General features: G+C 37.2%; 1 protein-coding gene and 1 pseudogene across 5 annotated transcripts in view; one reads left to right on the forward strand and one right to left on the reverse strand.

Annotated features, from left to right (window-relative positions):
- LOC123799538 (L-lactate dehydrogenase C chain) overlaps window positions 1-22670 on the forward strand; it is a 44421-nt gene extending 21751 nt beyond the window's left edge. For 3 of the 5 annotated variants that reach the window (XM_045808680.2, XM_087855228.1, XM_087855229.1), the window contains 4 exons: window positions 4897-5070; window positions 7473-7590; window positions 17228-17351; window positions 22506-22670. In XM_045808680.2, coding sequence (XP_045664636.1) covers window positions 4897-5070; window positions 7473-7590; window positions 17228-17351; window positions 22506-22670 — 581 coding nt within the window. Of the gene's footprint in view, window positions 1-4881; window positions 5071-7472; window positions 7591-17227; window positions 17352-22505 lie in introns of all 5 variants that reach the window. The other 2 variants (XM_087855227.1, XM_087855230.1) reach the window with 2 other exon arrangements.
- On the reverse strand, window positions 21649-22363 carry LOC123799540 (WW domain-binding protein 2 pseudogene; annotated as a pseudogene).
- Window positions 22671-23411: the final 741 nt, after the last annotated feature.

The raw sequence follows: 23411 nt of genomic DNA on the forward strand, positions 1-23411 counted from the left end.
ATACTGGAAGCCAACCATAGTGGGGTGTGTATGGGGGTCTGTGTGTGGAATGCTGGGGTTGCCTCTGGGTTAGTTAGGGGGACCCACTGACAAGGCATCCCAGTGGCTCATGGGCATACTTCCTGATGGAGTCTACAACACATTTAGTAGTATCTGTGTCCCATAATGCCCCTTTGAGACTCCTGTCTGCCACTGTCTTAGCTTCTCCTCATTTCCCAGTCATGCAGCTCAGGACTCAATACTTTGGGTGGGGTGAGATAGAAATGGGCTTCTTTGGCAGCAGTTTGCATCGCTAGTGAAGGTAGATGCTTACTCACACACTCTGACTTTCCTTTGTGGGAGAAATCATGAGCTAAGAAGATCTCTTTTGACACTGAGCTCTTCCACCTTGGGGGAGGAATGATGCAAGTAAAGTCAAACTGTTCCTCTTACCCTCTTCAGTGCATCCAAACTCATATTATTTTGCCCCAGTAGTGTGCTGGGACTTCTGTGCTGGAAACCAGGACTTCCAGAAAGGTGTCCTATCCATGGGTGGATTGTCCAAGACGTTGTTTTCCAGGAGCTCCTGGATTGCAGTAAAGTGGGGCTGGAATTGGCTCATGGGCCATTGCAGGGTCCACAGCTGGGACTGAGGCCTCTGTTCCTATTACATGCCTGACACATGGGTGAGTGAGTCTCCTTCTGGGTTCCTTGGTGTATAGTGCTGGATCCCACTGCTCCAACAAAGGCACTTTTGTCCATGGGTGGATGGTAGATTGTTGGTTTTGAGGGGTGGGTGGTGAGAAGGTATGTCTTATTTGGCTGTGTTGCTAACATCATTCCACAATGAGTATTGATAGATGTAATCACTCATGAAACCACCACTATAATCAAGATAAGTACATTTCCATTACCTCTGAAAGTTTTCATGTGCCTCTTTGCAGTCTGTCCCTTATCTTACCTCTGGCCCCATTTTCTGGAATCTCATGTAATGGAATCATATGTAATCTTTTTTGTCTGGCTTCTTTCACCTAGCATGATTATTTTGGGATTCATCCATGTTGTTCGGTATATCAGTGATCTCTTCTTTTTTTACTGCTGAAGAGTAATTATTCTCTTAAGTAATTTTAAGTCCTCTTTGTTTATCCATTCATATCCATTTATCCATTGGTAGATTTTGTTATTTCCAGTTTTTGGCTATTATGAATAAAGCTGCTGTAAACGTTTGTGAACAAGTATTTTCATGGGTGTATGTCATTTTTTCTCTGGGTAAATACCTGGGTGGCTTATATGGGATGTATATGTTTAACTCTGTTTGAAGCTGCCAAACGGTTTTTTCAAAGTGATCATTCATTTTACATTCCCATCAGCAGTCGAAGAGAGTCCTACTTGTTCCATATCCTTGTCAGCATTTGGTATTGCCAGTCTTTTCAATTTTAATCATTCTATTATGGTTTTATTTTATTTTTAGAGATTTTATTTATTCTTTTGAGAGAGAGAGAGAGAGAGGCAGAGAGAGCACAAGCAGGGGGAGAGGCAGAGGGAAAAGAAGAAGAAAACTTCCTGCTGAGCTAGGAGCCTGACAACATGGGGCTCAATCCCAGGACCTGGAGATCATGACCTGAGCCGAAGGCAGATGCTTAACCATCTGAGCCACCCAGGCACCCCTCATTATGGTTTTAATTAACTATATTCCCTTCATGATCAAAGATGTTGAGCATTTTTCATGTGTTCCTTGGCTATTAGTATATTTTCTTTTGTGAATGGTCTATTCATATCTTTTGTTAATATTTAAAAATTAGATATTTTGACTTTTAATTCTTTTGACCTATAACTCAACTTTTAATTGTTGAATCATAAGAGTTCTTATATACACTATATACAAGTCCCTTTGTCAGATATAAGTATTGCATAAGTTTCTCTCAGTCTGTTGCTTGCCTTTTTGTGCTCTTAAAGATATTTTTTAAAGAGTAAAGTATGTCATTTGGTGAAGTCCAGTTATCAATTTCTTATTTATATTTTATGCTCTTTTGACTTTTATTTTATTATTATTTTTAAAAGATTTGTTTATTTGAGAGAGGGAGAGTGAGCATGAGTGGGGGAAGAGGTGCGGAGGGAGAGGATCTCAGGCTGACTCAGCACTGAGTGCAGAGCCGGACTAGGGGCTCGCCCTCATGACCTTGAGATTATGACCTGAGCCAAAATCAGGAGCTGGCCAATGGAGCCACCCAGGCACCCCTATGTTCTTTTGACTTTTAGCCAAGAAAACTTTAGCTCACCCTAAGTCTGAAGATTTTCTCCTTTATTATTTTCTGTAAGTTTGATCATTTTATCTTTTATATTTAGGACTGTAACTCATTTCATATTAATTTTAGCATTTGATGTAAGGTGTCCTTCATTTTTTTCAATGATGTTATCTAGTTTTTCTAGCAACATTTGTTAAAAATACTTTTTTTCAGGGGCGCCTGGGTGGCACAGCAGTTAAGCGTCTGCCTTTGGCTCAGGGCATGATCCCGGCGTTGTGGGATCGAGCCCCACATCGGGCTCTTCCGCTATGAGCCTGCTTCTTCCTCTCCCACTCCCCCTGCTTGTGTTCCCTCTCTCGCTGGCTGTCTCTATCTCTGTCGAATAAATAAATAAAATCTTTAAAAAAAATACTTTTTTTCCCATTTGAATTGCTTTGACAACTTTTTTGAAAATTATCATTTATGGTAGTCTATTTCTAGATTCTCTATTTTTTTCATTGATCTCCATATATATTCATTTGTTATCACATTATCTTGATTACACTAAATCTTCAAATCAGTTAATGTAAATTCTCTTTGTTCTTATTTTCTTTTTTTTTTCTCTGTTCTTCTTTTCTAAAATTACTTTGGGTATTATGTGTTTTCATTTTCACATAAATTTTACAATTAGCTCATCCATTTCTATAAAACCACATGCTGGAATGTTAATTGGGATTGTGTTAGATCTATAGATTAATTTGGAGATTGTATCTGAATGCTATTGAGTCTTCCAGTCCATGAACGTGGAATATCTCTTCATGTATGTATGTCTCATTTATTCTCTTTTAGCAGCGTTTTGTAGTTTTCAGGGTATAGGTCTTATACAAAGTTTATTAAATTATCCCTAAGCATTTCATATTTTTGATGCTATCATAAAAAAAGTTGTCTTTACATTTCATTTTCCTGTTGCTTATTGCTAGTATATAGAAATACTGTTCTTTAAAATATTTTTTATATTGACTATGTATCTTGAAAATGTTGCTAAGTTCACTTGCTAATTCTAGTAATTTTATTCAGATTCTTAGGATATTCTGTGTATATTATCATGTCATCTGTAGACAGTTTCATTAATTTTAATTCTTTCTTTCCTATTTGAAGACCCTTTTATTTTCTTGCCTTTTTTCACTGGTTAGGACCTCCAGTACAATGGTGAATGTGAGTAATAGTGAGATACAGAACTGCGTGATTCTGGAGGCTTCTTTCCTTCCTCATTTTGGTGGCTTAACAGAGAACTGTATCAGCTGAGCTGAGCTGAGCCAGCTTGTGGAGAGACAGCAAGGCCTTAAGCTGGTATCAGCATTCCTGGCATGCAAGGGTCTTTCTGGGGCCCTTGGTATGTAGACCTTGGTCCTTACCATCGTTGCTCGACCCAGATATTCCTTGATACATTTCTTGTTACTTAAGGAAACTTAAGTGTTCTTTTCCCCCTCCAAAGCTATGTAACAGTGTGGTGTTGGGGCTTGTTCTTGCTCTTGGAGGAGTTTCTAGAAAGCACCCAGCTTGCTAGCCAAAGGAGGCTCCTCTGCACTTGGCTATATTGTGTACAGAGGATCCCTGCCTAACCTATGCTGTGGAATAGAGAAAGTTCAGTGTACACAGTGTGGTTCCTTATTTCTCTGCTTCTAAGATTTTCTCCACTGAACACCATTTATATCTATATCCTCCGGTGTTAGTGGCATGTCAGCCTTGCACAAGCATTGAGAGGGCACATACTTGCCTAATTCTTTCTCTTGTGGGGAAAGCATTCAGTCTTTAATCATTGAGTATGATGTTTAATGTGTTTTTTATGAAATTCCCTTCGTTTCATAGTTTCATAGTTTCTTTTTTTTAAAAAGATTTAATTAATTTATTTAGGGAGAGAGAAGAGCCCACTCGAGCAGGGGGGAGGGGCAAAGGGAGAGGGAGAGAGAGAATCTTAAGCAGACTTGCTCAGCAGGAAGCCCAAATTGGAGCTCAACGAAGGGCTCCATCCCAGGACCCTGAGATCATGACCTGAGCCAACATCAAGAGTCTGACGCTAAACTGGCTGAGCCACCCAGGTGCCCCCAAAAGGTTTTTTTTTTTAATCATGACTGAATGTTGAATTTTGTCGTTCACAACTGCATATAGCCCTGATCATGCATGTGGCCTTATTCTGGGTGGGAAATGCTGATAGATTAGATGAGGCTGTGGTATGGGAGAGGCGAAATCTAGGTGTGCTTAAGAAAGTAGAATTAATTGACTGCTTATTTAATACACAGATAGATACATACATTATCTCAAAAGGGTTTTTTTTTTTTGCTTTAAAATCCTTATCATGAATAATTTAAACTTTTTAACACCTATGTGAGAGACAATCCTTATTTATTTGTTGACTTGCTTCCCTTTGAACTCTGTAATGAATCTGTATTTGATTTTAAGACAATTTATCTAGCAGTGCCTGGGTGGCTCAGTTGGTTAAGCATCCAACTCTTGATCTGAGCTCAGGTCTTGACTCAGGGTCATGAGTTCAAGCCCCATGTTGGGTTCCATGATGGAACCTACTTAAGAAAAATTAAAAATAAAAGTAAAAAAAGACAATTTATCTATTTAGAAAAGGAAATTGTAGAAAGAAGTTACCATTAATTTTTTCCCAACAAATTGTTCCTCCTAGTGGATATTTTGACGTATGTGGTCTGGAAGCTAAGTGGCTTACCTGCAACTCGTGTAATTGGAAGTGGTTGCAATCTAGACTCTGCTCGTTTCCGTTACCTAATTGGAGAGAAGTTGGGTGTCCATCCCACAAGCTGCCATGGTTGGATTATTGGAGAACATGGTGATTCTAGTGGTACGTATAAACCTATTATTATTATGTAATCATACTTATCTCTAATCCTGCTTATTTTCTTTAAAGTCTATTTTTTTCTGATATTAATATAGCTACATAACTTTCATTTTGTTGGTATTGCCCTGGTATATCTTTTCCTATTCCTGTACTTTGTCTTCTGTTCATGGATTTAGCTACCTCTCATAAAATAGTGCACATAACATATAGTGGTTTTAAAAGTCAATGAGTGTTTCTCTTATCTGGAGAACTTAAATTAGTGTGACTTTTTTAACAACAGCATTATTAAGATATAATTCACATACTATAAAATTCGTCTATTTAAAGTATAGAATTCACTGGATTTTAGTATATTCCAAGAGTTGTACAACCATTACTACAAGATAATTACAGAACATTTTCATCACCCCAAAAAGAAACTCCCATTCCTGTGCTCATACCCACCCAGCCCCAGGCAACCACTAATCTACTTTCTGATTTGTTTATTTCAGATTTTTTATGTAAGTAAAATTATATATAATATGTGGTTTAAACTATTACTTAGGCCACACGAGCCTTTTTCTCTTCTGAACTTAAACATTTAATATCTGTTGCACAGTTAGAACTTTCTACTTCTTAAAATGTTCTCTAATTGTGTCATATGTGCAAATCTTTCCATAATGTCAATAAACCCATTTTATAGGGAATAGGGACCATTTGTTTATTCATTCGATCATTCATTAATTCAAAACATTTAATGAGCTCTTCTATTTTCTTTTATACTTCAAGGGTCATAGTATAATAAATATTTTTTTAAATCATGATAAAATTTATTGTATACTTTAAAACATTTTTTCATTTAAGTATATATAACATATGCAGAACAATTGTACAGAATATAAATTTATAGCTCAATAAATCATCAAATAGTGAACACATCTGTGTAATTACCACTCTGGTAAATGCACCAGAAGACACTTTCATGACCTCTCTCAATTACCGTCCTTCCTTTTCTCAAGCTTAACTTCTCATATCATAGTGTTTTACTTTTTAAAATAAATGCTTTTGATTTGATTTGGATAAATATTTGTTTCACCAGTGCCTTAATTTGACTCTGTTTGCTTGTGTTATTTTCTTAACTCAGTTCTTACTCCACGAAGTCATTAAAAATAATTTTTCTAGGTATGTTTTAATGTCTCACACTTAATATTCCATAATTTTATTTTTTATAAAGTAGCATATTCTGATTGGTATTGATTTGAATATATTTATTGTTCTATTTAGTGAGATTTTCTTTTGTTTCTTTTTTCTTTTCTACTTTCTACTGGATCAATTAAACTTTCTTTAATTTCCTTTATTACTTTGGATTATACACACACTTTGTAAGTGGTTACCTATATTCATACTTGACCTCAAAATAATTAGCGTGTTTATTCTTCTTTGGAATAATACATAGACCTTAGAATGTATAAAGTTTGATTGGCCTTGTTCTCTCACATAGTAATTATGGTTGACCCTTGAACAACATGGAGGTCAGGGGTTCCAATCCCCACACAGTTGAAAATCTTTGTATAACTTTTGACTCCACCAAAACTTAATTACTAGTAGCCTACTCTTGACTGGAAACCTTAGTGATAACATAAACAGTTAATTCAATCAAAGTATGTTATATATCTTATATGATGTTTTCTTTATAATAATACCTGGTTCATCTGCAAGTTTTTTCAAATCGTTGCACATCTCCAAAACATTTTCCAATATAGTTTTTGGGAAAAAAACTCATGTAAAAGTGGACTCACACAGTTCAAACATGTGTTGTTCAAGGGGGAACTGTATTAACTACTTTTTGCGTTCCATTCTGTGTTCATATCCCCAAACTAGTTATTACTGTTTAAGTATAATACCTGTCTGGATTTGTGTGCATGTTTGCCAATGGTACTGCTTATCTTTATTTCCTGTATCTAACTCCTTCCCCTCGATTTAATTCTTTCTTCCTGAAGTATATCCTGTCAGTTTTGTTTATATGAAAGTGTTTTAGTTTCACTCCATTCTCGAATGACAGTTTAACTGATATGAGATTCTAGGTTGACAGTTATTCCCCGTCAGCTCTTTGTTACTGTTGGGTAGTATTTATTGCTCTTTCCCTCTGGTTGTTTATGATATTTTATCTTCTCCTTTTCTTTGTGGATTCTGTAGTTGCATCTTGCTTTAAATGCCTCCTATACCACAAAATTATAAATAACTTCTGTATATTTTTCTAATAGTTTATAATTTTGGTTTTTTACATTTCTTTCTTTTGTCCATTTTAAACTTATTTTTATATATGTGTAAGGTAGTAACCTAACTTTATAATACAAACCCATTGAACTCAAAGAACTGATGCAGCACTGGAAAGAAGAGTTTATTCTGAGATATATTTCTTTTAGTGCCCTTATGGAGTGGGGTGAATGTTGCTGGTGTTGCTCTGAAGACTCTAGACCCTAAATTAGGAACCGACTCAGACAAAGACCAGTGGAAAAATATCCATAAACAAGTTGTTGAAAGGTAACAGTACTCATTCAATGTCTCAGTGCCTTAATAATCAGGCTTAATAATTAGTTTCACAGACAAAAAGTATATAATTGACCTTTGCCTCTTGTGAGAGAAATAACTCTAACCTTCTGAAAATCCCCAAATTCATAGCTTTCTTTGGGGGTCATTTTTTAAAAAGGAAAATCTGCTTATGATTTCACAAGAACTCATATGTGTTTGAGGGTAATATAGCATAGTGATTATGATCATAGACTTTGCAACCAGTTTGCTGAGGCTGGAAACCTGGCTTCACCATTTATTAGTGGTATGATATTGAGAACTTATTTAAAATATTAAAAGCTCAGTTTCATCTTTTTCTTCTGTTGAAGTATAATTAGCATACAATGTTATACTAGTTTCAGGTATATAACATACTGATATTGATTGACAATTCCATACATTAATCAGTGCTCACCACAATAAGTGTAGTCACCATCTGTCATCATACAATATTATTAAATATTATTAGCTATATTCTTTATGCCATGCTTTTCACCTCCATCACTTACTTATTTCATATCTGGAAGTTTGTATTTATTAATCCCTTTTATCTATTTTGCCCATCCCTCCACTACCTCCCCTCTGGCAACTACTAGTTTCTTTTCTGTATTTAAGAGTCTGTTTTATTGTTTGTTTTGTCTTTTATATTCCACATATAAGAGAAATTGTATGGTACTAGTATTTCTCTGTTTTATTTCACTTAGCATAATGCCATCTAAGTTTATCCATGTTGTTTCAAATGGTAAGATTTCATGCATGGATAAGTAATGTTCCAGCACATCATCTTTATCCATTCATCTATTGATGGGCACTTGGGTGGCTTCCATATTTTGGCTATTGTAAATAATGCTGCACATCATTTTCCTCATGTTTAAAATGGGGAGAATAATAGAGCCCACCTTAGAAGGTTATTATGAACAGTAAATGAGTTAGTACGTGTAAAATGCTTAAAACAGTACCTAGAAATTATTAAGTGTTCATCAAATGATTTGATGAAAAGAAACATGAAATTGGTCAGATGATCAGAAGTTAACTAGGTTTAGTTAAAAGTAAAGTAAGTGTCTGACTCTCTATACATCAGCTTTAACAGCACACATAATTCTCCCTCATTTTTAGTCAAGCATATTAGAAGTTATGGAACTTAGAAGTCACTTTTGGATATTCAAAACTGGAATGTTAAATCTATAAAAACATACATCTAGATGTATGGGGGGAAGGGGCAAGGGGAGAGAATCTTCAAGCAGACTCCCTGCTAAGTGCAGAGCCCTGTGCAGGTGCCTAACCTCATGACATGAGATCATGATCTGAGCTGAAACCAACAGTTCGACGCCCAACTGACTAAGCCACCCAGGCACCCTGATAGTATCTTTTGATGTTCAAAATTTTAAAATTTTCATGAAATCCAATTTGCCTTTTTATTCCTTTTGTTGCTTTTGTCGTTATATCAAAGAAAGCATTGCCAAATGCAATGTTGTGAAGCTTTTCCCCTGTTTTCATGTAGAAGTTTCATGGTCTTAGTTCTTACGTTTATATCCTAGCCATCTTGAGTTAATTTTTGTGTGTGGTCTTAGGTAAGGGTCCAACTTCATTCTTCTTCATGTGGTTATCTAGTTTTCCCAGCATCATTTGTTGAAAAGACTGTCCTTTCCGCATTCAGTGGTTTTGGCACCCTTGTTGAAAATCGATTGACCACAGATATGTAAATCTATTTTTGGGGTCTCTATTCTGTTTCATTGGTCTATATGTTTATCTTGATGCCAGTACTACACTGTTTTGTTTACTGTAGCTTTGTAGTTAGTTTTGAAATTAGGAAGTGTGAGTTCTTCAGTTTCTTTCTTCCTTTTCAAGATTGTTTTGGCTATTCAGAGTCCCTTGAGAGTCCATATGAATTTTAGGATGGGTTTTTCTTGTTCTGCAAAAAATATCTTCAGGATTTTGATGGGGGTTGTATTGAATCTACAGATCTCTTTGGGTTTATGTCATCTTTAATCTCTTTCAGTAATATTTTGTAGTTTTTATTGTTCATGTCTTTCACTTCCTTGGTTAAGTTAATTCCTAAGTATTTTATTCTTTTTGATGCTGTTGTAAGTGGAATTGTTTTCTTAATTTTCTTTTCATATTGTTCATTGTTATTGTGTAGAAATGCAATTTTTGCGTGTTGACTTTATATCCTGTTACACTGCTGAGTTCATTTATTCTAACAATGTGTGTATGTGTGTGTGTGTGTGTGTCTGTGTGATCTTTAGAGTTATCTGCATATAAGATTATGTCATCTGTGAGCAGAAATAGTTTTACTTCTTTCCAATTTGGATGCCTTTTATTTCTCTCTCTTGTCTAGTTGCTCTGGATAGAATTTCCAGTATTGTATTGAATAGAAGTGGCAAAAGTAGGTATTTTTGCCTTGTTTCAGATCTTAAAGGAAAAACTTTCAGTCTTTGACCATTGACTATGATCACTGTAGGTTTTTCATATATGGCTTTTATTATGTTGAGGTAGTGTTGTCAGATGATTTTTTTTTTTGCATCAAATGGGATGATAATGTGTTTTTTCCTTATTGTGTAAATGTGTCAAAGTACATTGATGAATTTTGGTATATGAACCATCCTTGCATTCCATTCCAGGAATAAACCTACTTGGTCATGGTGTATAATTCTTTGAAAATGCCCCTGAATTTGGCTTGCTAGTAATTTGTTGAGGTTTTTTGCATCGGTGTTCATAAGGGATATTGGTCTGTAGTTTTCTTTTCCTGTAGTGACTTTACCTGGCTGTGAAATCAGGATAATGCTGGCTTCATTGAATCAGGGAGAATTCCCTTCTCTTCAATTTTTTGGAAAAGTTTGAAAAAGATTGGTCCAGGACTTTTCTTTTTGGGGAGATTTTTGATTACTGACAAACCTTATGTGATATAGGTCTTAATCAGATTTTCTGTTTATTCATGATTTAGTCTTGATAGGTTAGATTTGAGTTTTGTGTTTCTAAGAATTTGTCCATTTCATCTAGGTTATCCAATTCATTGGCATACAATTTTTTGTAGTACTTGCAAGTAATTCTTTTTATTTCTGTAGAATCAGTAAAATTGTCTCCTTGATTTTTATTTTATTTTTATTATTATTTTTAAAGCTTTTATTTATTTGACAGAGAGAGAGAGAGAGCATAAGCAGGGGGAGTGGCAGGCAGAGGGAGAGGGAGAAGCAGGCTCCCACTGAGGAGGGAGCCCGATGTGGGGCTCAATCCCAGGACCCTGAGATCATGACCTGAGCTGAAGGCAGACACTTAACTGGCTGAGCCACCCAGGTACCCTGATTTTGATTTTAGTAATGTGAATCTTCTTTTTTCCTAGTTCATCTAGATAACGTTTTTGTCACTTTTGTTGATTTTTTCAAAGAACCAACTTTTGATTTCATTGATTTTCCATACGCGTTTTACATTCTTTATTTTGTTCTGCTCTAATCCTTATTATTTTCTTCCATTTGCTAAATTTGGATTTAATTTGTTCTTCATTTTCTAGCTCCTTAAGTGTAAGGTTAGGTTGTTGATTTGAGATTTTTCTTGTTTTTTAATGTAAGCATGTATAGCTATAAATTTCCCCCTTAGCAGTGCTTTCACTGTGTCCAGTAACTTTTGTTATATTGTGTTTTTATTTATCTTTAAGTATTTTCAAATTTTCCTTATGATTTCTTCTTTGATCTTTGTTGTTTAAGGCTGTGTTAATTTCCACAAATTTGTGATTTTTCCAATTTTACTTTTGTTATTGATTTCTGTCTTCATCTCATTTTGTCAGAGAAGATATTTAGTATATGATATCTATCTTTTTGAATTTATTGAAACTAATTTGTGACATATTATATGGTCTTTTCTGAAAAATGTCCCATGTGTAGTTGAAAAGAATGTAGATGCTGTTGTTGGGTGAGGTGTTTTGTTTGTTAGATCTAGTGTTGTTTAAGTTCTCTATTTCCTTATCTTCTATCTGGTTCTATCCATTATTGTGAGTGGGGTATTGAAGCCTCCAAGTATTATTGTAGAACTGTCTATTTGTCTCTTTAATTCTATCAGTTTTTATTTCATTTATTTTGGTGGTCTGTTATTTGGTGCATATATGTTTATAATTGTTATGTTTTCTTGCTGTTTTGAACTTTTTATTACTATATAATATCCCTCTTTGGCTATTGTAAACTTTCTTGATTTTATATTTTGTATGACATTAGTATAGCCATCTCTGCTTTCTTTTGGCTACTAATTGCATAAAATATCTTTTCCATTCTTTCACTTTCAAACTGTTTGTCTTGGATCTGAAATGAGTCTCTTATACTTGGATATGTATTTTTATCCATTCTGTCAATCTGTGTCTTTTGATTAGAAAGTTTGATCCATTTACATTTAAAGTGATTACTGGTTAGGGGGAAAGTTCTGTCATTGTGCTATTTGTTTTCTACATGCCTTAGAGCTTTTTATTCCTCATTTCCTGTATTATTGTCTTCTTTTGTGTTTAGTTGATTTTTTTGTAGTGAAATATTTAAAATTTCTTCTGTATATATTCTATAACTATTATAGTTATTTTCTTTATGGTTACTATGGGTATTACACTTAGCATCCTAAAGTTATAACATACTTATTTGAGTTTGTACCAGCTTAACTTCAGTAACATACAAAAACTGTGCTCCTTTACAGCTCCACCCTCACCCTTTTTGATTATTGATGTCAAAAATAACATGTTTATGGGGCGCCTGGGTGGCACAGCGGTTAGGCGTCTGCCTTTGGCTCAGGGTGTGATCCCGGCGTTGTGGGATCGAGCCCCACATCAGGCTCTTCCGCTATGAGCCTGCTTCTTCCTCTCTCACTCCCCCTGCTTGTGTTCCCTCTCTTGCTGGCTGTCTCTATCTCTGTCAAATAAATAAATAAAATCTTTAAAAAAAAAACATGTTTATACATTGTATGCCCCCCAAATAAACTAATAATTCTTTTAACTGCATTAGTCTTTTAGATTCAAAAACAGGAATTACAAACTAAAGTCACAATAATACTATCTTTTTGATTGTTTTAAAAAATGTATTGGTCTGTTAAATTATTTCAAAAACAAAAAATAGACTTGTAACCATTGTAACAATGTTACTAGCTTTTTATAATTGCCCATGCATTTTCCTTTATTGAGATCTTTATTTTTTCATATGGCTTTGAGTTACTCTTCCTTTTACCCTGCAGAACTCCATTAAGTATTTCTTGCAGGTCAGGTCTAGTGGTGATGACTCCCTCAGCTTTGGTTTCTTTGAGGATATATTAATTTCTCCCTTATTTTAGAAGGACAGTCTTGCCAAATATAAAATATAAGATCCTTTGTTGACAGTTTTTTTTTCTTTTAGTACTTTGAATGTATTTGCCCACCGTCTTCTGGACTCTAAAGTTTCTAATGAGAAACGTGCTAATAATCTTATTGTTTACTTCAATGTTTTTTCTTTCTTTTCCTCAGATTCAGTAATTTCCATTGTTCTACCTTTAAGTTTGCTGATTCTTTCTTCTGCTTGCTCAAGTCTGCCTTTGAATCACACTAGTGAATTTCTCATTTTAGTTATTATGCTTTTAAGTTCTAGAATTTGGGGGGGGGTGGTTCCTCTTAGGTTTTCTTTTTTAAAAAAATATTTCCATTTCATTCACCATTTTCTTGACTTACTCCACATCTCCTTTTTTTCTTTGAGCATCTTGAAAATAGTTATTTTAAGGTCTTTCTTAGGGACAGTTTCTGTTGATTAATTTTTTTTCCTTTGAATGGGTCATGCTTTTCTATTTCTTTGAATACTTTGTGATTTTTTCGTTGAAAACTGGATATTTTAATCTAATAATGTAGTAACTCTGGAAATCAGATTCTCTCCCTTCCAAGGGTTTGAGGGGTGTGTGTGTGTGTGTGTGTGTGTGTGTGTGTGTGTGTATTATTGTTGCAGGCTGTCTCCATGCCAAAGATCAGCCTGAGGTATAATCTTAAGGTCTTTTAGGTCTTTTCTGAGCCTGTGCCTTTTTCTGGGCATGCATGGTTACTTTCTAATTTTCCCCCATATACACAATTGATTTTTATGTTCTAGTCTTTAATATCTGGCTCCCAGGAAGAGAAAAAGGGAAAAATAAAGGGAATGGGAAGTGGATGCTCTCCTTTTAAATTCCCTGGAGGTCACTGTAAACCAGATGGGGAGGGGTTGCAATGATCAGGGGGAGGTTCAACAACAATGGCTGCCCTTCTTTTTCTACACCTCTGTCATCAGAAGCAACCCATCAGCCATTAGAGCACAGATTCCTGATATTTAGAGGACGGGGTCCTTTTTGCAGGCTGTGCACAAGCTGCTTGGGGAACATGTGAACACCTGCCTGCTGAGTGTGGGGGATGGGTAGCTGCTACTGTGCTAAGAGGTGAAATTGGCTGAAATTAACTACAAATTACCATTGGAGCCTTCCCCATGAAAGTTTCAAGCCTTCAATAGACTCCAGAGTTCCAGAATACTTGTATCAGACAGATTTTGGCAAAACAATTATTGTCTAGGTGGGGAGATAGAATCCTGGTGCTTCCTACTTCACCACCTTTCAGAACCCTCCAATGCTTAACTAATTTTTTTTTAAACCTAGAAAGCTGTTTTGTGCAAAAGCATACCCAAAGTCATCTTCCTAGATAGTCCTGCCTTTTTGGAAAGGATCCATACCTACTATTAACCTTCTACCCATGATACCTCTCTGTGACGTTGGGTGATTATCTTTGTAAGATATATTCCTCAGAGTTCCTTTGACAAACATGTCTTCAGTATTTTATACATAGAAAAAGATAAGCTAGTATACCTGTAACCACCAGGATCTATACAACAGGTAACCAAAATCACTCACAGGTGTTTTGGTAATCCTTAACTAATTGTACTATCCTATTTCCCACTTTTATTTACTATCACTTGTATATTATTAAATGTATTGACAGACTCATTTAATTGTGTGTTTGATTATTTCTAAAGCAAATTTATTTCCTCTCCTGGCCAAATTATTTCCACAGGGATCACATCAATTGGAAGTTTTAGGTCAATTTCCCCAACTATCTTTTCACTTTGGTTATTATTATCAGTATGTTTCATTTTCTTTCTCTTTTCTTTTATCATTTTTTTTTTTTTAGAGAGAGAGAGCAGATGCACAGTGGGGGGGGAGGGGTAGAGGAAGAGTGAAAGAGAGAATCTTAATCAGGCTCCACGCCCAGCATGGTGTCTGACTTGGGGCTCGATCTCACAGCCCTAAGATCATGACCTGAGCCAAAATCAAGAGTTGGATGCTTAACCAACTGAGCCACCCAGGTGCCCCTCATTTTCTTAAATTTTCTTAAGGGAACCTACCAACCTTTGTTACACCAAATAGCTTTGGAAAAGAAATTAAGTTAAGACCTAGCAAAAAACACCTATGTTAATATTATAGTATCATTTCCTATCCTTCTCGACACAAGTGTCTTTTACCCATATACCATATATTTCCAGATATAGAGGCCATTAGAGGCCATTTCCCAGTAAATGCAGGAACGACCTGATCTGGAGGCAGAACCACAACTCAGCCACTAAGGAACATTTTTTTTTTTTTAAAGATTTTATTTATTCGACAGAGATAGAGACGGCCAGCGAGAGAGGGAACACAAGCAGGGGGAGTGGGAGAGGAAGAAGCAGGCTCATAGCGGAGGAGCCTGATGTGGGGCTCGATCCCATAACGCCGGGATCACGCCCTGAGCCGAAGGCAGACGCTTAACCGCTGTGCCACCCAGGCGCCCCAAGGAACATGTTTTAAACAATACTGGTTTCCAAATGTCATGGAGCCACCCATCTGTTTCTTGCAGGGATGTTATAATATTGGTCTTTGTCTACCCAATTCCTAATAACTGTACTACAGGGAATGTTAGTTCCTTTCTAATTTAAAAGGCTGTTGCTATACAGGAATAATGATTAAGAACACATTTTCCACTGAAGTCCTGTGTGATTTAAATATCAAATACTGTAACACATTACAGATCGGTACTCATTCCAATTAGTCCTCCCAACAATGCAGTGTCCAAATTAAATCATTCGACCCTTGGTCATTTAGCAGAGGATCTATAATTATAAAGAATCCTCAGGATACTGCTAGTCTTTATCTAAAAACAACTCAACTCCTTTACATTATAGCCTCCGATTTTCCAGTGGCTAACCAACAACTGCAGGGGAGTGACATCGTGATTTAATAGGATGTCCTTCCAGGTTTTTAACAGAGCAATCAGTTTTTGTCTTAAGATAGTAGCCTTAAAACCGCTTGTTCGGTTTTCTCCCTTTACCCTTCTCTTTATACCAGCAGTTTTATTTTCATTAGGATGGTTAATAACAACTAAAGGATTATATTTTTAGCCATTTTTTCTCTCAACCCTTTTCTCTTTGTCAGTCTGTTTTGTTAACCCCTGAGAGGGTAGATCGGTCATCCAGATTCCACTGGTAAGATTTTTCCCCCAGTTATCTACTGCAGGGCTTTCTTCAACTCATACATCATCATTCAGTCAATCCCTAGGCAGAGTCTCCCACTCTTTTCTTTTACTTACCCCACAGAGTCTTGGTCATATTAAATTGAGAGTCTGAAAGTTAATCCTAAATTTGACAGCAATCTGCATGCCCTCTACCCCTGGTTTTAGATTGACAGTCAAAACTTAGGATATCACAATGAGTACAGTCCAGTCTCAACTTTCCTGTGCTGAGGTGGTCCATACACACATCAGTCTTCCCTTTTGCTACCAAGTGTATTGTGTGCAGTCCTGGGGCCTTGAAACTGTGCCTCCATGGTTGTAAGACCACCTGATATGAATAATGATGCCAAACATTCCTTTTCCTGTTCTGGATCCTTTTCTCAGAACTAAATAAACTCAATGCTAAGTTGTTCTTTGCTGTTGGTGGCAATGCAGAAATATAATACGTATTTATTGTAGAAAATAAGAAAATTCAGAAAAGGGTAATGAAGATAATATCACTTGTAATATCACTTAAAAATAATCACTGTTAATAACTTTGTGGATTGATGCAATTCTGAAGTTTTTATAAACATGAATGATGTTTTTTGCTACCCTGAGATAAGAAATTGCGTAATGTTTAGGACTGTGCCTTTTTCCTTTGAAAATGTATCATGAACATTTTCCCATATTTTCATATATTGTTGATTTAATGATTTATTCTTATGAAAAATATGTACACATGGCTTAAAATTATATAAAATCACACTGGCGCCCTAGTAACAGTTTTAAGTAGCGAGCAAGCTGTATATGCTAACCTTCAAGATGATCAGGTCCTGGGTTTGGACACTTAAGCAACAATAAAAAAAATTCAAAAAAAAGTTTCATCTTTAGTGGCACATATGCTCTAGTATTCCGCCTTAATGATAAGAGAAGGGTGGGTTAATTATTATTTAAAGTGAATAATGAAGTTTATGAAAATAGTATAGAAACTTCTATTGCCTATTCATAAATAATTTCTAGAAGAAATCTCTGGGAGTGGCATTGACATATAGATAACTTCAAATGGATGCTTGAAAAACAATATGTTTTCTCTGAGTTGTTTTGCCATGAATTTGATTTTCTTCCTTTCTACAACCGTAGTGCCTATGAGATTATCAAGCTGAAAGGGTATACCTCTTGGGCTATTGGACTGTCTGTGACAGATCTGGCAGGGTCAATTTTGAAAAATCTTAGGAGAGTGCATCCAGTTTCTACTATGGTTAAGGTAGGCTTAGATTGATTCTTCATTTATCATCTTTTCTTTAATATTTGTTGAGTCTCTACTATGTGCCAGGCATATATACATTATATAGGCTTTGAGGATATAGTGGTGAACAAAAAAGGCCCTGACCTCATAAAGTTCAACTAAAGAAATGGACTTAATAAAATAATTATAAGAGTAAGTATATAATAACAAATTACGATAAGTGCTATGATGAAAAAACTACCAAGTACTTAAAGAGTATACAAGAAGAGAATTCAGCTACCCTGGGTAGAAGCATAGGTGATGGTAAGGGAAGACTTCCTAAGGAAGTAAAATGTGACCTATTCTGAATAATGAGTAGGAGTTAATTTGGAAGGCTGGAGTGATAGTCTTAAGCAGAGGGAACACATGTACAGAGACACAGAGGTAGATATAAGTAGAGGGCACTTGTGGGTCTGAATAAAAGGTCAGTTGTTGAAATGCAGAGAGCGAAGGGAAGTGTATGGTGAGGCTGAAGAAGTAAGCAGGGTTCGGCCACTGAAAGTCTTATAAAAGGATTTGGGTCCTTACTTCCCATAAGGGCTATGGAAAGCCATCAAAAGAATTTAAGCAAGGGACTGGCAAGTTTTCATGTTAAAAATATTTCTATGGCTGTGATGGAGAGAACAGATTTGAAAGGGACAAGAGTAGACATGTGGAAACCTGTCAAGAATATGAGCAGTAGCCCAGAATAGAAAGGATAGCAGTAGAGGTGAAGAGAAGGGGATGAATTTGAGAGACATTGTATTTAGGAAGTAACATTCATAGGACTTGGTAACAGAATGAAGTGGGAAATAAGGAAATGAAAGCTCACTGTAGGTTTCTATTTTGCACCATTATATAGATAGTGATATCCATTGAGGAAGGGAATTCTCAAGGAAAACCAGATTTAAAGATCACGTTTGCAGTTATGGACAAGTTGAATTTCAGGTGCCTTTGCAATATCCGAGGGGAAATAGGCAGTTGGGTACAAGCTTCTGGAACTCAAAGCAGAGTTTTAGGTTGGACTTCTAAGTGTGGGTCAGTTTGGAGAGAGACAGTTCCTGAAAGGGAAGGAGAGGTTCTGTCAACAACAACAACAGCAGCGAGATGCTGGCCAAGCGCAGGCAACAGGTATACCTTACACTTGGTAACTGCAGCTGGGAATTTTAATGAGCTTGTCTAAGGAGAGTATAATAAAATGAGAAGACAGATTGAGATTGAGTCTTGAGGAATTCCGGTGTTAAAAGTTGAGTTTATAGTGTGAGTCCACAAAGGTGACTAAGAAGTGGTGGCCAGAGAGTTAAAAGAAAAACCAAGAGAAGAGAATGTGGATTCATGCTAACCAAGAGAGGGGAGGATGCTTTAAAGATGAAAGAATTGGTTTTCTGTTGATTGGTGTTGAGAAGTCATTTGAATTAGGATTAAAAATGCCAGGAGGATAAAGTGACAGAGGTCAAGGATAACCTTAGCAGGAGCTGTTTAACGCAGTAATAGGAATGAAAGCCTGATTGGAGTACACTAGGGTTTTCTTAACCTCGGCACTACTGACTTTGGGCCAGATAATTCCTCATTGTTGTTGGAGGGCTGTCGTGTGCATTGTGAAATGTTAGCAGTATCCCTGGCCTCTGCCTGTTAGATGCCAGTAGCCTACTCTCTTCCCCCAGTTTTGACAGTCAAAAATGTCTCCAGATATTGCCAAATGGCCCTTTGGAGGGTCCCTTGAGAACTTTTGAGGAAATTAAGACAAGTGTAAACAGCTCTTTTGAGGTATTTGGCTGTGAAGGTAAGGAAAGAGAGTAGTAATTGGAGAGGAAAATCAAGGCCAGGCAAGTTTGTGGGGTTTTTTAAAAAGATAAGATGCTGATAGTAAAAGAAGATATTGAAGGTAGAAGTAATAAGCAGAGGGGGTGGGATCCAGAGCATAGATGAAGGTATTAGCCTTAGAAAGGAGGCGAGACAGGTATTTGTTGTAACAGGAGATAATAGAGGATGGGCAGTGACTCATGTAGATTTGTAAGTTTGGCATTGGATGCATGTGATGACTTCCGTCTTTTTAGTGAAAAGAGACAAAATCATCTACCGGGAATCAGGGGACGTATAGAGAAGTCGGATGTTTGAGAAAATTTGAAATCATCTTTGTAGATAGTGAGAAATAGATTTGACCCCCCCAAAAAAGCAGAATTACTGTTAGGTGGTTGCTTATTTAAGGTTGGTATGCATTAATTGAAAAATTAATTGATTAATTGTACTGTAAGTTAAAGATGAACTTTATTATGCCCAGGATTCTGAGCACAGGAATGGGGAGAGAAGATAGCTGAATTCATGTGGGTGTGGGTTTTTCTTGCTAGAGTGTGAAAGGGGGGGTGGGGGAGAAAGTAGAAGGGTGGGATGGGGGAGGTGTAGCTTTTGGCTTACACACATGTTAGTAATGGGTTTGACTTTCTGCTAAAGGGTCACAGACAAAATTCAAGACCTTTGAGCTTAAATATGATCTACATACAAATGAATAAATTATAAAAAAAATGAATAATAAGGACTTCAAGAAATATTTATAAACTGAAAATTAAAATAGGACACAGGGTCTTAGTGTATGGTGAAAGGGTTACAGGATGAATCATGGGATCTAAGTTGGATATGGAGAGACCCTCTAACAAAGTCCACAGTAGGATACTTGGGGTGGGAAGAGAAGGTTTTATGAGCTGAAGAATCAAGAAACTGGAAAGAAAGAGACTTGGTTATGGTTAGTTTATCCACATGGACAATGAAGTCACCAAAGTTAATCGAAGAAATTGGGACAGAGAGGAAAGATTGTGAGCTAGGTGTAAGTCTTTTATGAATGAGATGGAGTAACCAAGAGGTTAGTAAATGGTCATTAGTAGATGGCTTCAAAAAATAGGGGGAATGTTAAGACAGTAGGGGACTAATGATTTGAAAGAGACAATGAGTACACAGTGGATAGCACACAGCCCTCCTTTTTGAGGATACACAGGGGATATGGGAGAATAAGCAATTACCCCTAGGGTGCTCCTGAGGCAATGTCAGGGAGGTGTCAAATGCTCTGAGAAGAGACTGAGATTGACTAATATGGGAATTTCATGGTTTTTACTGAACAAATCAATGGACAAGTTATATTTTATAGGAAAACTTAAACATTTGACATTAAGAGCATAATCATTCATATACTTTTATATTTTTTACCCCAATTACTTCAATTTTATTACTTCACATTTTCAGCAAATAAAAAAGGGTACACAGTTTATTTCTTATTAATACATTGACTGGATTTTTTTCAAATATATAGGGGATTCTTTTTAAATAGCCATTTCCTCATTTCATGGCCAGTCCAGGAGCAAATGAGAGCCAATTTTAGTGTATTCAGGGTCATAGTGTCAACCAGGCATGAAGCTTAAAGAGAAGAGGGGGCTGGATAGCAGGTCATGGTCAGCACATAGGACCAGGCAGGGCCAGGTCCCAGGGTCCAGGACCCTTATTTCCAGCCCACCCAGCAGCCCCCAAATGGCATGATGGGATGGATATACATTCTCCAATTCTAGTCCGAGAAGCCCCTTCTAGAAGAAAGATGGAGAAAGCAGAGGGGAAACAAATTCCCAAAACACTAACAGGAAAGCAGAAGGGCTTCCTCCTCAGTCACAGTGGCCTTGTTTCTGATACCACCCAATCCCTGGCAACCATGCTGAAGCTCCAAAAGCAGCAGAATGACCGAGGGCAGGAAAGGCAAGGCAAGGTGAGTGGAGCAGGAGCTGGAGCCTGGCTGGGAATGGAATGTGGGCTGACAGTCTGGTGGGACTGTGGCCTTCCATGGCTAGGCACAGACCAGAGTGGAGGGAATGTGAGTATAGCCTGACAGGGGCCCTCAGAGGAAGACATATGGCAGAGTGTGATGGAGCTTTTGATGTTGAGTATATAGTGCCTACCAAAATGAGGGAGCTGCACTGTGGTGGAAGAGGTGGCCAGAGTCCCTCTGTGGGAGACTAGAGTGAAACAGGAGCAAAGGACACACCCTGAGATCCTGAGGAGAGTCCCAGAGATGGTGAGAAGGAAGCTTGGCTGAGTAGCACCTGTGGGCTCTGAGCTGTTGTGGGAAGCTGGGAGGCACCACTCCATAGTCAAGGAGCCTTTTCTTTCCCTCCAAGCTAGTTCCTGGTAACTGTTTAATTATAAGGAAGGACGGAGGAAGAACAAGACCTTCCCATTCCCTCCTCCAACCCTAGACTCAACCCCAAGGGGTAGATAGGAAAGAGCAATGAGTGGTGGAAGGCAGGGAGCTGTGAGGGGTCTATTGGGTCTTCTTATCTCCCGGGGGTGTAGTAGGAAGGTGGCAGAAACTGGTTTGTGGGCATGTAGGCATTGTGTTTGTTGCCCAGGTTGTAATTAGCTCTGACAGCTGCTTCTGTGAGCTTGGATTCAGCTGCAGGAGTGGAAGGAACATCAGGGCTGCTGGCTGGAGATTCCAGGAGCCCAGAATAGGGTGGTGGGTGGCCATGGTTGCAACTATTCCATGTTTGTCATGGGAAGTCCTGGATAGAAGTCAGATGGAGTGGTGGATAGAAGTAGCCAGAAGGACGGGGGTACATTCCACTGGTAACTGGCAGGGGAAAGACAAAGGTCCTGCTAGGCATGTGAGAGTACCTATAGGCTCCATTGGAGGCTTCACCTTTGGAGAATTGAGATGCCACCTGTAGCATCTATTGTCCAACTCAATGGTGTCTCTTGGTGTAAAGGCCAACTTATACAAAGCAGTCTTCCCAGCCACTTCCTGCTCGAGCCTTCACTGTTCTCTTGATGTAGTTTACACCAAACATAGTCTGCTTGATTTTGTAGTCCTTTGTCAGATAAAATGGTATCATGAAGGATTGGATGGCATCTTTTCTTTGGACAGAAAAATGGAACTGGTTAGAGGTAAAGTAGATGGTGCCTTTCTTGGTCCCTTTGAAGGCCTCTGGTATGTTCTTCATGTCCTTGAACACAAACTCTGCATAGTCATAGGATATTAGGATTGGTATTAATTACTCTGACACCCTCTGATTTTAGTGAGTTCCATGGTGTCTCTGGTATCCTCTTGTTCTGAAGCTCTCTTGCATAACTGCTTTTCCATATCAGGTTACTGAACAATAATCTAATTTTGCCTTTTAGGGCTTATATGGAATAAATGAAGAAATCTTTCTCAGTATCCCTTGTGTCTTGGGGCGAAATGGTGTCTCAGATATTGTGAAAGTTAACTTGAATTCGGAGGAGGAGGCCCTTTTTAAGAAGAGTGCAGACACACTCTGGAATGTCCAAAAAGAGCTGATGTTTTAAAGCCTCTTCATATTCCACTGTTTTGTAGAAACAGAAGATATCAGACTGTATATTTTACATTTTGAAAGTATTTTAATCTGATCTGTAAAAAATAAAAAAAACATTGGAGACCCATGACATAACTTCAGTCCTGCAAGGCCCGGAAAAGGAAATGGTAAAGGGCTTTCTTCTCTCTGAATCTCTTATAGCTCTGTTCTAATGATACCCAACCTATACAGACGCAAGTTATACTTCTGGGGTACGTCATATGTGAGCGTTGCCTTCAAGTTAGTAGAGTATGTATAACAACCCATTATAATATAAACCATGATTTTTCTCACAAAACAACCAGCACTTTTTCTAGTGTTAAAATTTCATTCTTCTGTTAGGGCACAGGAATATTTACTTTATATTGCTTCATTAGTTTCAGGTGTCTATGTATGATCTTTACTAAGTACTTATCTTTAAGACCATGTATATCAGAAGGAAACAAATAAAACTTTTATGGTATAAAAAAATAAATGTCTTCAAACCTGAAAGTACTATTCCAATTCATACAAACCCAAATAGTTGATTTGGTGTCTCTGCTGAAATGCCACACAGGAAGCTTAGATCACCCTCTAGGTCATTTGTTGAGCAAACTACTGCTATGCTTGCTGTGTTATGGTTATGAAGTCAGTATGACATGATTTATGCCCTCAAGCATCTCAGAGTATTTAGGGTACCTCAACTAATTGATTATTGACATGCATGTATATGAGT

Source organism: Ursus americanus, chromosome 24, assembly GCF_024610735.1.
Source record: "Ursus americanus isolate L20-20 chromosome 24, mUrsAme1.1.p, whole genome shotgun sequence".
Lineage (NCBI taxonomy): Eukaryota > Metazoa > Chordata > Mammalia > Carnivora > Ursidae > Ursus > Ursus americanus.